Here is a 15257-nt window from a genome sequence, read left to right as displayed (position 1 = left end):
TATATATATATATATATATATATATATCTGGATCTCTCATTCAAGATTTACAAGTTATGGTAAGATCGCCCAATCAATTCTAAATAGGTCGGCCACACATTATAAGAAAAAATATAATGGACACCCCTTTTAAGGCCATGATTGCTAATGTGGGGCACAGGTCCCACCTGTGGGCATAGCAATATTATGGCGGGTAGTGTGCAGGATGTGCACTCTTTGGCTGATTATACTCTAGAGCCTTAATTTCGAAAAAAATATATTTAATGAAAATGAAGGCATATTCATCTGCATTTAAAGAAAAAAAAATGTACATAATAGTATTACAATGACGTCATGCATTACATAAAAGCTATTGAATACAGACAAAAATTCTCATTAGTATAAAATATGCCTAGAGAATGCCTAAAAAGGCACCAAGTTAATGGCTTTTCAAGCTTCCATAAGGTGAATATGCATAGTTTTCAGTAACAAAATTTAATAGTCACGAGGGAGGGGACGACGATTTTATAAATGCCTGGGTTGGGCATGGCCCAAAATCGGTTGGGAACCACTGATCTAAAGTACTAACTCCTTTTGATGCAGATAAACTGTGCTTGCTTTCGAACTAGATTTACAGGGTTTGGACTTCAGCCTGGTTCAAAGTACTTTAGGGCAAGCTTATCAAAAAAGTAACAAATAAAGCTTCCAACTTCTTTAAGAGAGCTAAAAAACCTTACCTTCTTGGTTAAAAGGAGCAAGATAGATCCCCTGAGAGGAGGAAAGAGAAAACAATTTTGAGAAGAGCAGACCATCCAAACGTCTTAACATTGAACTCCCGTCTCAAATTAATGAAACACTTCAGACACAAACCATTATTCTGACAGTAGATTGCAGACATTCATATTAAGGCCCTTCATCAAGGGGACTTGTAGCATAAGATCAATCATGTGCAAAGGCTTTGAGGGTGATAGAAGCATTCTATTTTAGCTATATATCAAATCTTGGATTATATTTGTATCCATTATCGTATTAGTAGATTATCTTCTAAATAATCTATTCTAGGTCATTCATTCTAGTGCACTTCTTTGTAAATTGTATTACCCATGCAGCAGAGAGATCTAGAGGTATAAGCAATATAAAACCATCCTTTCTGTGGTTTTCAGTCCATTAGATTATCTATGCAATAGAGGTGTCTTCACGTATAAGGCTATTCTAGTATAAGCGATACAAGGCCATTCTTTCTTATAGCTTTTTAGTATATTGGATTATAAATGCAGCAGAGACATCTATAATGTCGTTTTTATTTATTCCGTCAGTATGACCATAGTTGAGCAATGTCAGTTGGAGCAGCAAATATTCAACCGTTGACAATGACATAATACGTTGTTGACGGTCTAATGAAATAAAATGTCCTGAGAAGTGACAAATACTCGGCTATTGTCAATGACATATTGCTAGACACTCCATCATTCAAATTAAGTTCATTGTCATTTTTGTACATTTTGCATAGTTCCTATAAGATATCATTCAGAGAAGATGCTTATTTCTTTTCACTATGTCCGATATTTGTGACAATTTCAACCCACTTGAGCGTTGTAAAATCCTTCATTTAATACAGCAATAACCACACATGTACTCTTTTATGCCAATACAAAATGGGGAATGGTAATAACAATGTCATTTTCCTCTCATTATGGCGTTATTAATATCACAGTGTGCAGTAGGGTATATCAAACACAGTACGAACTAACAACAGTCTTAATTTGAATATCAAATGTCAGATATAAGCTAATTTCGAGTATACCCGCACATCAATAGAGGAACACCACTTCACAGCATAAATCATGACCCTATGAAAAATCTTCACTGTAAGGTACATCACAAAGTTCGAATTTGGGATAGTCTTAATGTCAAACATGCCATTTACCAATTATGTGGTTAGTCATATATCTTTGAGAAACTCAACATCATAGCATGACAGTAGAAACCAAAATGCTTCATATAAATCTTCACTGTAAGGTATATTACAGAATCTGAATCTATACATCAATCATCAGATACTGACCAATTTCGTCACTCATACATTTATCAGAGAAGAATTTCTTACTATGACAGCACAAACTATAATCTTTCAAAAGCTCCAACGCATCGCTGCTATGCTTTCGATTTCAGAAGAAAGCAGAATTATTAGTACGGACTTAATCATAATAAGCCAGATGATATAAAAATTTTGCAATTGCATAACGCCAATTTAGATTTGCAGACACAATCAAAGATAGGAGCTATTGCATGGACTTATAACACAGCAATACATGGTAGTTGAACTTTCCATTTGAGATGATATTTAATAAAATAATTAATATATCGATTTGAGTATAATATTTTTTGTTGAGAAAATCAACAAATCCACAGGAATAAATTCAGTTTTGAATTTGAATCCAAGGACTATTTTATTACTTGTTTGAACACAATGTAGATTTGCGTACAGACCGCTTCTCATCAGCCACCGCTTCAATATACTCATCTACCTTTATCCAAAACAAGTAAGAAATCTATACAGTACCAAACTTCTTCATTTAAATATAATTTCTATAATCTAAAACCTCTCAAAGCCTTCTGATCAAGCTACAAAATGTCGTATTTCACACCTCATATTGCATGCAGGTGTGCCATCTTTGAAATTCCAGTAAATTTATTTCTCCCATAATATATGTCATGAAATGGGCACCCTAAAAGGTGCTACTAACCTCTGCCTCTTCCGCCCATGCGGCTTTGACCTCGGTTATCATTCCTATATCCCCTAAATCTTCCAGATGGGATTCTTGGAGACCCTGATTTCATAGCCTGTGCCACGGCAGGTATCTCAGACAAGCTGATCTCAATTTTCATTTTTCGACCTAAAATAATAAGAAAACATTATTGATTCAAATCAACTACTATACTTGAACAATAGCAAGTGGTGCCATAGAGCCAGTAGCAGTTCCCGCCTTTAGTTTGGATCAGAGCAGTCACTTGGATTTTGGATCCCAACAAGAAAGAATACACTTTTTTATTTTTTGCCTAAAGACAAGCGAGTATATTATGGTTTCTGCAGTACCTGCTGAAACCTAGTTTGTAAAGTATATTCTGTTTTGTCTCATGGCTAGTGTATCAGGTTAGAACTTCCAAAATATTTTTTAAGGTGGGGTGGATGGGTAAGGGGACTTAGAAAAGGAAAAGTAGACAAAGATACAGTATCTCATCAATAAGTTTTCCAAAGTTTGCTTTTTTTTTCCTCTTATTGGTAATCATTCCCTGATGATTGTGCAATTCAAATTTGTCTGCAATATGGTACATTTTTTTATTATTTAAGAATTAACGACGCTTCTTGACTACTAAGGTCCTTGCGTCGGCCCTGCAGTGCATTGCACTATGGTATAGCAATGAAAACAGGCGAGTTTTGTTTTATCCCCTGTAGATGCTACACCCAATCTCATAGTGTAGCAGCAGAAATTACGACTGCGCCACTGAACTTGCCGTGCTAAGGTTAGGGAAGGTCCGTCTCAAATCAAGATCAATTCTTGAGTAGATACTACGTTTTGACTAAGGACAGTTGCACTGACGATGTGTCCTTGCCCACTAGGAGCTAACAAATCCAAAAAAAAGATTAAATTGAATTTAACTTTAACGTATTGAAACATGTATTTTATGAACAAATTTTCTACAGTCAATTTCATTGGGATATCGCCCTTGTTTTCCCTCAGCATAATTCTGTTACGAGTAAGATCAGGTTACATGTTCAGTAACAACTAATATAAAATAACGTGTATAATATAATAAAGGCTTGTAAAATATAGGCTTAGTACACTATTTTAATACAAATGTATTAAAAACCTTTGCTTGTACATTCCTCATTTTTTTCCCTTTTTTTCATTTTTTTTTTTTTTACTTTTGCTTGTTTGCTTCCTTAGATTTTCTGAAAGTAAGCAAATACATTTCTTTACAACAACTCGTTAATTTTCTTTGCAACAATTCGTTATTGTTTTAAAAATAGTTAGGACCAGATTAGTATACATAAGATCAAGGAGATAATATACTGACTGATAGGCGCGTCGATTAGGAGACAATTGCCTACCCCAACTCCCCAAAAACTTGGCCCCTCCCCTTCACTAGACTTTGATATTTTGGCCCTTTTCTTGTTTTAGTATTCTTTCTAGTGCTGTGGTATAATGTTTACACGAGTATTGCGTACATTTTCAAGCATCCATTTAATGATACAATTAGCTTTATCAAACGCTAATTATAGTTAAAACCCCATTGTTTTGATTAAGCGCGCCAATTAGGAGAAAAGTAACCACGCCCCCTTCCCCATCTCTTAGTTTTTCACTTTACTTGGTATTTTTAAGTCGAAATTTTCCTTTATTTCTTCCTAAAGACGATCTTGAGTAAGTAATCGGATCTGTTGAAGTACCTCTACTATGGCTAAGACAGTTGAAAGGCTAAGGGATACCCAACCATTGACCCACCTTACTCTACCATCCTAAGGGATTTTTGGCATTTTAACAAAGTCCATAATTGTACTTTTTTTTTCTTTTTTTTTACAAATGAGATCAGACATCTATTACTAGAGTATACAGAAACATTTTCGCATGCTGACCACTGGTCTGCTTAGTGCAGCTGCCGGTCTCCTAATTCTCTTTCTTCAGCCGGGAGTGCTATGCGTGGTTGGGGGCAAATCATCCAGCACTTTCCATGTTTTCCCCTAGATTTCTCCAGGTACCTCTTTGGAACTGGCTTGACTTTGGCTAACCTTAAATCACGCCACTGATCCCTGTTCAAAACTAAATAACCAGCAGCACAAGGGCTCAAATCCCTGCCCTTAGAGACACTGGATAACAACAAAGACACACGACTTCTCTGATATAGACAATAGAAGTCCGCTTCAACTCAAAAGCTGAAGGCTCTGGCTCGGTTACTGGCGAAAACTGTCCTTTTTTACCTATTCAAAATGTTATGTCATATTCATCAATCCAATCTGAAGCCCATACTTTCCATAAAATGGAGTTTCATGGCCAATTTCTGTTGAAAGCTATTATTGATCTATTTTTCTTTAAAAATGGAACTAAAAAAAGCATACTTTTACAGCACTACACTCAAATTTGTGCTTAAGCATAGTGTTTTAGGTCAATCTCAACATTGGAATCTTATATATTTCATCCAGTGTATAAGCATAACTAAACCATTCTCCACCCAGTGCCTAAATCTCGAACAAAATCAATTTTTTGATTGCTAAAATTTCTAATACCAGAGTTTTCTGAAGGCCTTTACCTTTTTTTGTCTATTATCATTCGGGCCACACAGTTCTCAATTTTCCCAAGGCCACCAATTGTACAAATTTAACTTAATATTATACTGAATAATGCAAAGATACATCAAACGCTAGATGTTGTTGGTAATTTTTTTTTGGTTAACTAATGTTAACCTGGATGTTAGCATCTGGAGAGGACGCAAAATTTTGGCAGTTTGACGATTTTGGGCATTTTCAAATACGCAAATTTTAGCGTTTCTGATGTTTCAGCATCACCTAAAAGACCTCAGACCCATATCTATTAGGTTTTAACATCAATATTCTCACTGGCATGACAAAAAAAGGTTCAAAAGAACATCTAAAATAGGCTGAACTGCAGACAACTAAACAAAATACCAATGTGTCTTCTCTCTCAAATTAATCAACTATCTTGTTTTCAAAAGATTAAATCACAAGTTTTAATGTAATAGTGAGTCCTTTGAGAAAATAAGATACATACCATCAAGGGGGACATCATTATACTGTTTCATAGCCTTTATAGCATCTAGTCTTCGTTCATAGACAACACTAGCTGTACCCAATGATCTTGCAGTTCTATCATAGTGGACTGCTGCTGACTTTATTGGACCAAATTCTGAAAACAGCTCCTAAAACCAAAGATGAATTAATTAACAACCATGGCTGCCCCTTTGGGGGCAGTATAAAACAGATTAATTTACTGACAGTTCTATAGACCAAACACCAAATGGATTAAAATAATTAAAATACAGAGGTGTCAATTGAGAGGAAAGGAGCCTTTGACTCCCCTCTCCCCGATTTTGGGAACTACTTTTTGGAGTGTTTTCATCAAATAAAAATGTTGTTTTTGGTATCGTCATTTTATAAAAAACAAAATTGCTCCTTCCCCAGTTAAAACAAGAAATTTTGCCTTCCCTGTACACATTCATGAATTGAAGCAATTGTTATAAGAATCCAATAACTGATCTGTTAATAATAGGAAAAAAATGATGAGAACTCCATTGATTGTAGATAATTATACTGGTATTGTCCTGCTTAAAGTTTGTATCAGTTGAGGTTTTTTTGAAAAACCATTTGCTAAGCTGTTCTCAGAGGGAAGATCGACAGGAAAGTTTACATAAGGAGAATCAGAGAGGGATTAATATTACAATTTATAAAATAAAATAAGGGATTTATTTTACAATTATTTAAAAAGCAAAAAAAGCGATATAATATTCCCACTTAAGTTCCTTAAATTCTGACTTCTTTGCATTAATTAATTAAGGATGATTAGTAAATAATTAAAACGAAAGCATCCCTTTTTTCAAATATAAGGGGATAGTTGCCCAGAGGATGCAACTCCAGGAGCTATTAGTCTGAAGTTCCTTTAACATGGATCTAAGATCAAAACTGTTGTAGATGTGGTCCCAGTACTCTCTACTCCACTATTCCACTTGAATTCTATTCCACTTGAAAATTCCATCTCAGTTAATGCAATCGAAATATATCCTTGCAATGTCTCTATAGCACTGAATCAACTAAAATTATCAAAAATTCTTCCAACCACAATCCTGATACCTTCCACAAGGCCAGAACAAATTTTTACCTTTACCTTAAATACTGAAGATACAAAAAATATTATGAGGGGCAAGTCACAAATTGAGTTGGGCCCACCTGCAAATTTGTGCAAAATAGAAAACTGTGCGCATGTAAATGTGCTTTTTCAATGTCAACTCTTCTCTTTTGAAATTGTGAATTTACACACCTAGGACAATTTATAGCTGGAATGAGCTAAAGTTAGGGTATGTTCTATATTTAGACAATAATAAAAAGAGGTTTTTTTGTTAATAAATTCCTGACAAGCTTGTTATTTTTGCTTGGTTACTGTTGTTTAATGACTAAAAAGTATAAATTTGACCCATTGAGGTTTGTGATAGACATTTTTAGAAATATCTGGCAACTAATGTTCCAATACCCAAAAAGGAGCCCAGAAAAATAAGCAAAATTGGGTGTTTTTAATCACAAAGGAATTGAGTGGTTCCACTGCTGGTTGGTCTTTTTAACTTTCTTGACATTACACAATCAAATAGAAGTTCTTGGGACAGGTCAGTTTACAGTTGGATAATTTTTGGTAAGGAAGTTAAAAAGACCTTGTCCACAGTCATGAAGGTGCTAGTGGGTCAAAGTCAGTAAAAGAAACACACTAACTTTAAATGTCAAATGCTTTACAAATTCAACACAATTTTCACCATTTAATAAACAACAAAGTTTCGAAAAACTAGAATGGGGACTAATTATAATTATTGTACCATCAGCATTAATTTTGAAAACAAGAGCTAAGAGCTCATATGGCACTAGTGACGAGGTCGGAAGTGCCAAGAGCTCATATGGCATGAGTTGTAGCAAAATTATAAGAATCAATAGATAGATTTAAAAGGAAAATCAGAGGCTAAATGCCGGTCGAGATTTAAAATAAGAGCTCTGAGACAAGAGGTCCTTCTAAATATCAAAATTCATTAAGGTCCCATCACCCACTCATAAGTTAAAAATACCTCATTTTTTTATTTTTCTGAATTACCCCCCCCCCCCTCCCAAATCCCCCAAAGAGAGCGGATCCGGTCCGGTTACATCAATCACGTATCAACAACATTTGCTTATTCTACCCACTAAGTTTCATCCTGATCTCTCCACCCTAAGCGTTTTCCAAGAGTTCCAGTTCCCCCCTCCAACACCCCCCAATGTCACCAGATCTGGTCGGGATTTAAAATAAGAGATTGAGACATGAGTTCCTTATAAATAACAAATTTCATTAAGATCCGAGTCACCCAGTCTTAAGTAAAAAATACCTCAATTTCTGTAATTTTTCCAAATTAACACCCCCCCCTACTCTCCCAAAGAGAGCTGATCCGTTCCAATTATGTCAATCACGTATCTAGAACTCGTGCTTATTCTTCCCTTCAAGTTTCATCCTGATCCCTCCACTCTAAGCGTTTTCTAAGATTTCCAGTTTCCAAGATTTCTGTTTTCCCCTCCAACCCCCTATGTCACCAGACCGAATTGAAAATGGAGCATATGAGACATAAGATTGTTCTATATATCAAGTATTTTAAGATCCGATCACCCATTCATAAGATAAAGATTCCTCAATTTTAACATTTTCCAAGATTTCCAGTTTCTCCCTTCAACTTCCCCCAATGTCACCAGATCTGGTCAGGATTTAAAATTAGAGCTCTGAAGCACAAGATCCTTCTAAATATCAAATTTCATTAAGATCTGATCACCCGTTTGTAAGTTACAAATCCTCATTTTTCTAATTTTTCTGAATTACCCCCTCCCAACTCCCCAGAAACAAGATGAGTCTTTATGTTGATAATTCAGTTTATTGGCTCTGCAGTCATCAGTTACCAGGGTTTCCATAAAAGAAGACCTGAATTTTATTTAACTATAAATTCAAGTTCACTAACTTGAATTTAACATCCAAAATTGCAAGTGAATGCACTTTGGGAGAATGAACATTATGTGACAGTAAACTATGATAGGAGGGTATGGTTCAAGACAATTGATTGACTCTTTAGTAGAAGGGAGATTTGGAAATTGTTGTTGATGGGGAACTTAAATTAAAAAAAAAACATGCACAAACAGGCATCCCAGACCCTTGGCATAAATCAAGCATACCGTACACAGTAGATCATCCAAAGTTATGACCAAACCATGCAAGGGTCTTGTGCAATCAGTTCTAGAATTCGAGATGAATGTTGCAACACCCCTGACCAAAGGTGATCAGTAAAAGATGGAATATGTCCAAAAACAGGCAAAAAAAGCTGTTGATGGATGCAAGAATCTTGACTATCAATCTCAATTGTATAAGCTAAAGCTCCTAACACATGGGTACAGGCATCAAAGAGGTGATATCATAATACCTTAAAGCTTTGAAATTCTGACTTCTCCTATCAAAGTCCTTTCAATTTGATGAGACAAGACGGTATAATAAGAATTTGTTCTGGAAGAGGGCACATACCTGAGTCTGCAACCACTACTTCTCCAATAGTGATTACTCATTGGAACCATCTTCCTGATACTGCTGTCATTGCTCCCTCTGTTGACGCTTTTAAGATTGCTGTTCACAAGGGTTGGTTCAATGAACCATGGAAGACCCAGTGGGATGTAATTGAGTCAATGGCTTCCCATCATCACTAACCAGCAACTCTGCAGGATTTTTCCTTATTTTGCTGGACAATGCAATAATAGGGAATGAAAAGGGCAAGAAATTTTCCAAAAATAATCCAAATCTGCCAGTATGGTAACAGAACCCAGCAGAGTACCAACAAACCCAAGGATTTCAACCTTTCTGATGAATGTGTGACATGCAATATTATTGCTTCAAGCAAACTAGAGGTATATCTACAAAAAAACAATAATTACTTACACGAATATCTTTGTCATTCACTTGAAAATCAAGATTAGATATGAGTAGTTTTGTTTCACCACCACCAAGCTTTGCTCTTACAGCTGGCCTTCTTATCTCAGCTGACTGAAAAGATTTTTGAGCCTGAAAAAAAAAATATGATCAGCTTTGTCATATTCACACTCACTGTTCAGGGCAATTGTCAAAGTACATGATTGAATCATATAGCAAGTAGGTGTAATTTATCTTCAAATACACCTTTTATAAAACTGAGTTTTAAATTTTTACTGCCTCACAAGCCTGCTGAAAGATAGACATTGTAAAAGACAGAACCAGTGAACACAGCTGGCCTACTCATACAATAATTCCTTTCATTTTACAAAAAAAAAAGACTGTAAATCAATATAATATTCAGGCCATAATATTGCTTTTAATTCTGTTTGATATTACATCATTTACAGAGAATAGAAATAGAGAGAGGACTTTTTGAGAGGTTATTTTTCATTTATCCTAGTTTAATGGGACTGTCAGGCACAAGTTAGGATCTGGAATGGTTTCTTGGATTCTCTGAAGACAGCTAATACCTATCCTAGCTTTAAAAGAAGAAGAAAATTAGCTTGGCAAGGTAGTACTCTGGATGTCAGCCTGATTCTAAACTAAACTTATTTTTAAGTTAATCACAAACTGTTTTTTCAAAGTTGATAAAAAAAAATTGTGCTTGAGTTTAACATATTCACACTCCATTTTCAAGGTAACTGTCAAAGTACATGTTTAAATCCTTTAGCAAGTAGGTGTAACCAATCTTCAAATAAACCTTTTATAGAGCAGATGTTTTAATCACAAGCCTGCTGGAAGATAGATATAAGAAATTGCAAAAGACTGCTTGAAATTTGGAAGAAATTTTGTGGTTGTAATACAACTAACAGCTTAATTAATAGTTGGATATCACTATAAATTTCAAACATTATTTCTTCAGATATAGAACAAAACATTCTTGATATCAAGATCTGATTTCTCCAGGTTTGATGACAATTTATCATTATAATTACTTTGTAGTACAATTTTAAATTGGCTGTTTTTTTTACTCTAACATGCATTGCATTGCTTATTTTAAATTGCTTAACCAGGTCTCACACTGGTTTAGTAAAGGTCCTTAAGATTATAAACATTGTTCTGATTCTCAGATCAGTTTTTGCTGAACAATTACAGAACCTTTTACATTTCAATGTTAAGCAGCTTAAGAACCATAAGGGAATTAACTGTTACTGAGATTTAAATAGCACTAATTTGTTTTCCTATAATTTTCTGATTAGTACTAGCTAAACCTGGGTATCAGTAAAATCTCATTGTGAATAGGGCTTTACATTACACTTGCAGGTCAATTATGGTAAGAGGTAAAAAACAAAGGTAAAGAATACAGGATTGAACTTAACACTTTCTGCCAGTGAGGCTGATATATGTTTCATGGTCCTTCAGCCAGAAAGTGCAATGGGGGTTGGGAGCCTGCCATCCTGTGCTTTTGCACACCCTTCCTGTTTACCTACCCCAGATTTCTCAGGTACACATTTAGAGGTGGATTAATTCTGGCAGAGTTTAGAGTCACATCACTGATCCCCATTCAAAAACAAATAACCATCAATACCAGGACTCAAACCCCCTTCCTCATGGACAAAGAATTTCACGTCTAGCATGCCAACCACTCAACAAAATGGCTCAACTATAACAGAGCAGTAATTTAATCAAAAGATGACAAAATACTTAAGTCTTCAACAGAAGCAAGCTGTTGCTGTGTGTCTATGTAGTAAAGAAGTAGAGAAATGTAGATTTTTGCAAACTTGGAAAGATATGCCATTTGAATGAACTTTTCAGAAATGTCTGTACAGACCAAACCAAGGAAAGTGTTCTCAAGTTCCTATTTAGCCCTGCCTCCCACAATGGTCACCTCAATTGAACTTGGAATAATGCCTTGAAGCAACTGAATATCCAATAACCTAGTATCCTAAGAGTCTTTGAAAAGAAGTACATGAACAAAATTTCTTGGAGTAGGTCCAAAGTCCAAACTAGTATAATTCCTAGGGCTTTGGGAATATTGAAAATGTATATTTTTGTTTAATTCCTAGATTGATTTTGAATGGAGTCTAAACTATGCAAGGTTCAGCAGAGGATTGACTAACCCATCATTTATCAAAGTGGGATTATAAACCCATAAACAAGGGATTGTAGTTTAAAAAGAAAAAAGGTTAAGTGCTTTACATGCAAAGAACCTTTTCTTTATTATGAATCTAATAAACAAAAGAACAAAAGAATGAAGAAGCAAGCATTGTAAATGACTAAATAGACGATTAAGCTCTTCTGATACAAAGATAACTGGCTCAAATTATTATTTAAGAGAGGGGTTGTGAAGTAACCTGACTTTGTCAGTTACTGAGGGGTAGGGCAAGACATTTGTTTAAAGACAACCTTACTCAGAATTATAAATTGCAGGCAAAACAAACCTTAGCCCCCTCCCAAAACAAAATCTTCCCTTGTGCATTTGAACAACCTTCTAATGCCTTTCAGTCAAAGATAAGTAGAGTATCAGCCATACCTGACAGTTTCTCTTTTCTTTTAAGTATCTTGAGACCCAATTGGGATACAGGAAAAGATTTAAACCCATCAATACAGCAAACACAGTTTAGGAATATAGACTACAAATCTTACTTGGGCAAAAACTGTCACATTCACTTTTTATTGTAGCCAATGTTTGCCCACAGATCTTTCTAAATATGCTATTTCCAGCCCTATGAATGGAAAATTATAGGACATGATAAACACATTTCCATGCACTAACTTTGTGTTACACATTCATCCATGAAAATGTCACTTTCAAGACATCAGGGGGGGGGGAGGATTAAGCCAGCTTTGATCCTCCAATTATAGACTAAAAATCTGAGTATGACCAACTATGGGCATCAGCATTTCACAGAGCCTATTGCTGTCCTCTTTTTGTAAATGTTAAAAAGAGGATCACATTTGAATAAAGCTTCAAAAGTTCTGACAATAATAACAATCAGAAAAAGCCAAGGCAATCTCATTCTTAAAAGTGTAGTGCTTCTTTTATCCCTTCCCCTATTTCTAATCATTTGGTGAGTATGTAGAGTAGCAGCTCTCCAGAGAAAGCTATGCTAAAACAAAAAGAGAAGTATTTTTAGATTGCTAATTAATGCTTTTAATAGGGTTAAAGTTGGCATTTTGCCCACCCACTCCCTGATGGGGATATCCCCCTGTTGACACCATATATTCATCCTTAGGATAGAACTACCATGAGAGGTTTGTGGAATTGAAATTTCTAAACCTTTTTTACCAAAAATCTAGTTCAGCTACTTTTCACTATCTTGGAAAGAGGTTAGGTAACTGAAACTCTCAGGGATGAGTCTAAAGACTAAAGTAAGTCCCAGGAAGGTGTTTTGAAGAACCTTCTCCCTATAGAGGGCAGTGACCTTTGATGACCTTTAAAAATCATTGAGTCATGAAAGTGAAACCTTGCAAAACAGATCTTCTGCTGAAATGAAGTACAAGAAAACTGTTTTCACAACTCAGCTCAATCCTATTTATGAGACTTCAAAGATCTGCAATAAATTCCTTAAATTTACAAAAACAAGAGCCAAGAGCTCATATGGCACTTGTGACAAGATCAGAACCTAAAATTAGACTCAGTACTAGAATTATCAATTTCATTGTTGTAGAACATCAAGAAGCACCAAACTTGCCAAAGCACTAGAAATCCCTCTAACTCCCCTAAAGAGATTGGATCTGGTCTGCTTATGTCATCATGTATCTATAATTTGTGCTTATTCTCAAACTTACCAAAGCTTACTCCCCCAATGAGTGCAAATCTGGTCTGGTTCTATCAATCATGTATCTAGAACTTGTGCTTATTCTTCCCATTAAATTTTATCCCAATCTCTCACCTCTAAGAGTTTTCCAAGATTTCCATTTCCCCTCTCCACACCCCTATGTCCACAGAACTGATTAAAATTGAAAATTGCTCAATCCTAATTTATAAGGTTTTAAAGATATGCAAATACATTTCCTAAATTTTGAAAAAAAAAACATTGATATGGCTCAAAATTCTACTCAAATAACAGGAATTGCATTTTCAGAACTAAAGGCAGAGAAAAAGCAACTGGTGACTGAAAATTAAGGTAAAATGTTGTTTTGTCAAAATTTTAATAGGTATAGACATGTCATGTAGGCAAATTTCAGGGCTCTCTAGAGGGAGAAGGAGTGGAGATGGGTACTTTGAAATACCTTCCTGGGATATACTTTAGCCTATAGACCTATCTCCAAAAGTTTCATTTTCCTAACCATAACCCTTTCTGAGATAGCAAGAAGTCATGTAACTAGAGTTTTACTGAAATACTTTCTCACTTAGTCAGTTTTTTCAGTCATTTGGTTACAATGGGCTGTTTTGAGCCCTTTTAAGGCTCAAAATGTAATTTCATCTGAAAGAGATTATTGAATTTTTAAAGAGCATAATAAAGGCATCAAGTGGTATTCCTCTTTATAGTTGAAAAATGACCATAGAATAAAACCAAGTTTTTATTTTATGGTAAAGTTCATGGTAAATTTGCAGTGGGCTATACAATTAAGATAGAATGATGATGAAAACATTATTTGGTATTTTTTTAATGTTATTTCATAATTCAATTAATACTTTTGGGGCCCCTTTGAGGGCTCAAGATGCAATTAGCCTCAGAAGTGATTATTAAAATATGAAAGATCATAAAAACTCTGTCAAATGATATTTTTACTTTCATCCTAGCTAAATTATATGGCCCACTGCATATTTACCTACATTTTTAGTCAGAAAACAGTAAGTTTTCTGTTAGTATCTTAAACACTTAAAAATATATAAACCTCAAAAAGAGGTCTTTTCTCCTTAAATCTTTAAAGAATCAAAAATTGACTAAGGCTATTAATTAGACTATAGAAGCAGGCAAAGGCTTTCAATGCAGTTATAAATACATGGCCTATCCTTGAACTAGGCTACTTTGAATTCCAAATCAGCCTAGGGTAGTCACGCTTCGATAGCAAATTAAATAATAGCAATCCAATTGCTACCATACTTACACTTATCTGGTTTCTGGAACGACTGGGGCTACCTCGTCCTCTAGGACTGCCCCTGCCTCGTAGTCCACCTCGTCCACGCCTACCACCTCTTCTCATTTGGAGACTTCCACGCTTTGCGACTGCACCACCTCTACCTTTTCTTACATTTATTTTTCTGGCTTTAATAAACTCATCCAAGGACTGATCCATTCTTAATTTTTCAAGCTTCTTGGCTTTAAATTACTTTAAAATGGCGTTATAATGAAAATGACGAAGAACAAAGAAAATGAATATGAAGATAATTTGTACTAATAACGCTATCTATATTTGTTCGGGTCATTTTTATAATTTTATAATCAAGGTATGAGGACCTATTTTTGGATTGAACCTGTAACTAATATTTGGTAAAGGATTATCAATCACTACCTGACCCGTAGCCAATATATTCATAATAATTAAATCAGTGACCAAATGAATTATAAATAAGCGGATTATTTT

General features: G+C 35.1%; 1 protein-coding gene across 2 annotated transcripts in view; it reads right to left on the bottom strand.

Moving 5' to 3' along the window:
* LOC136026172 (THO complex subunit 4-A-like) overlaps nucleotides 1–15039 on the bottom strand; it is a 28135-nt gene extending 13096 nt beyond the window's left edge. The window contains exons 1-4 of one of the 2 annotated variants that reach the window (XR_010617225.1): nucleotides 14781–15039; nucleotides 9690–9812; nucleotides 5766–5913; nucleotides 717–2876 (exon numbers count right to left, since the gene is read on the bottom strand). Coding sequence is in view for 1 of the 2 variants with exons in the window: in XM_065702496.1 (XP_065558568.1) it covers nucleotides 2727–2876; nucleotides 5766–5913; nucleotides 9690–9812; nucleotides 14781–14969 (610 nt within the window). In the remaining variant the exon portion in view is untranslated. The remainder of the gene's footprint in view (nucleotides 1–716; nucleotides 2877–5765; nucleotides 5914–9689; nucleotides 9813–14780) is intronic. The other variant, XM_065702496.1, reaches the window with a different exon arrangement.
* Between the last annotated feature and the right edge of the window lie 218 nt (nucleotides 15040–15257).

This window comes from Artemia franciscana, chromosome 4 (genome assembly GCF_032884065.1).
Source record: "Artemia franciscana chromosome 4, ASM3288406v1, whole genome shotgun sequence".
In the NCBI taxonomy this organism is placed as follows: Eukaryota; Metazoa; Arthropoda; class Branchiopoda; order Anostraca; family Artemiidae; genus Artemia; species Artemia franciscana.
Note: the sequence above shows the minus strand (reverse complement) of the source record. Positions and strands in the feature narration are given on the sequence as shown.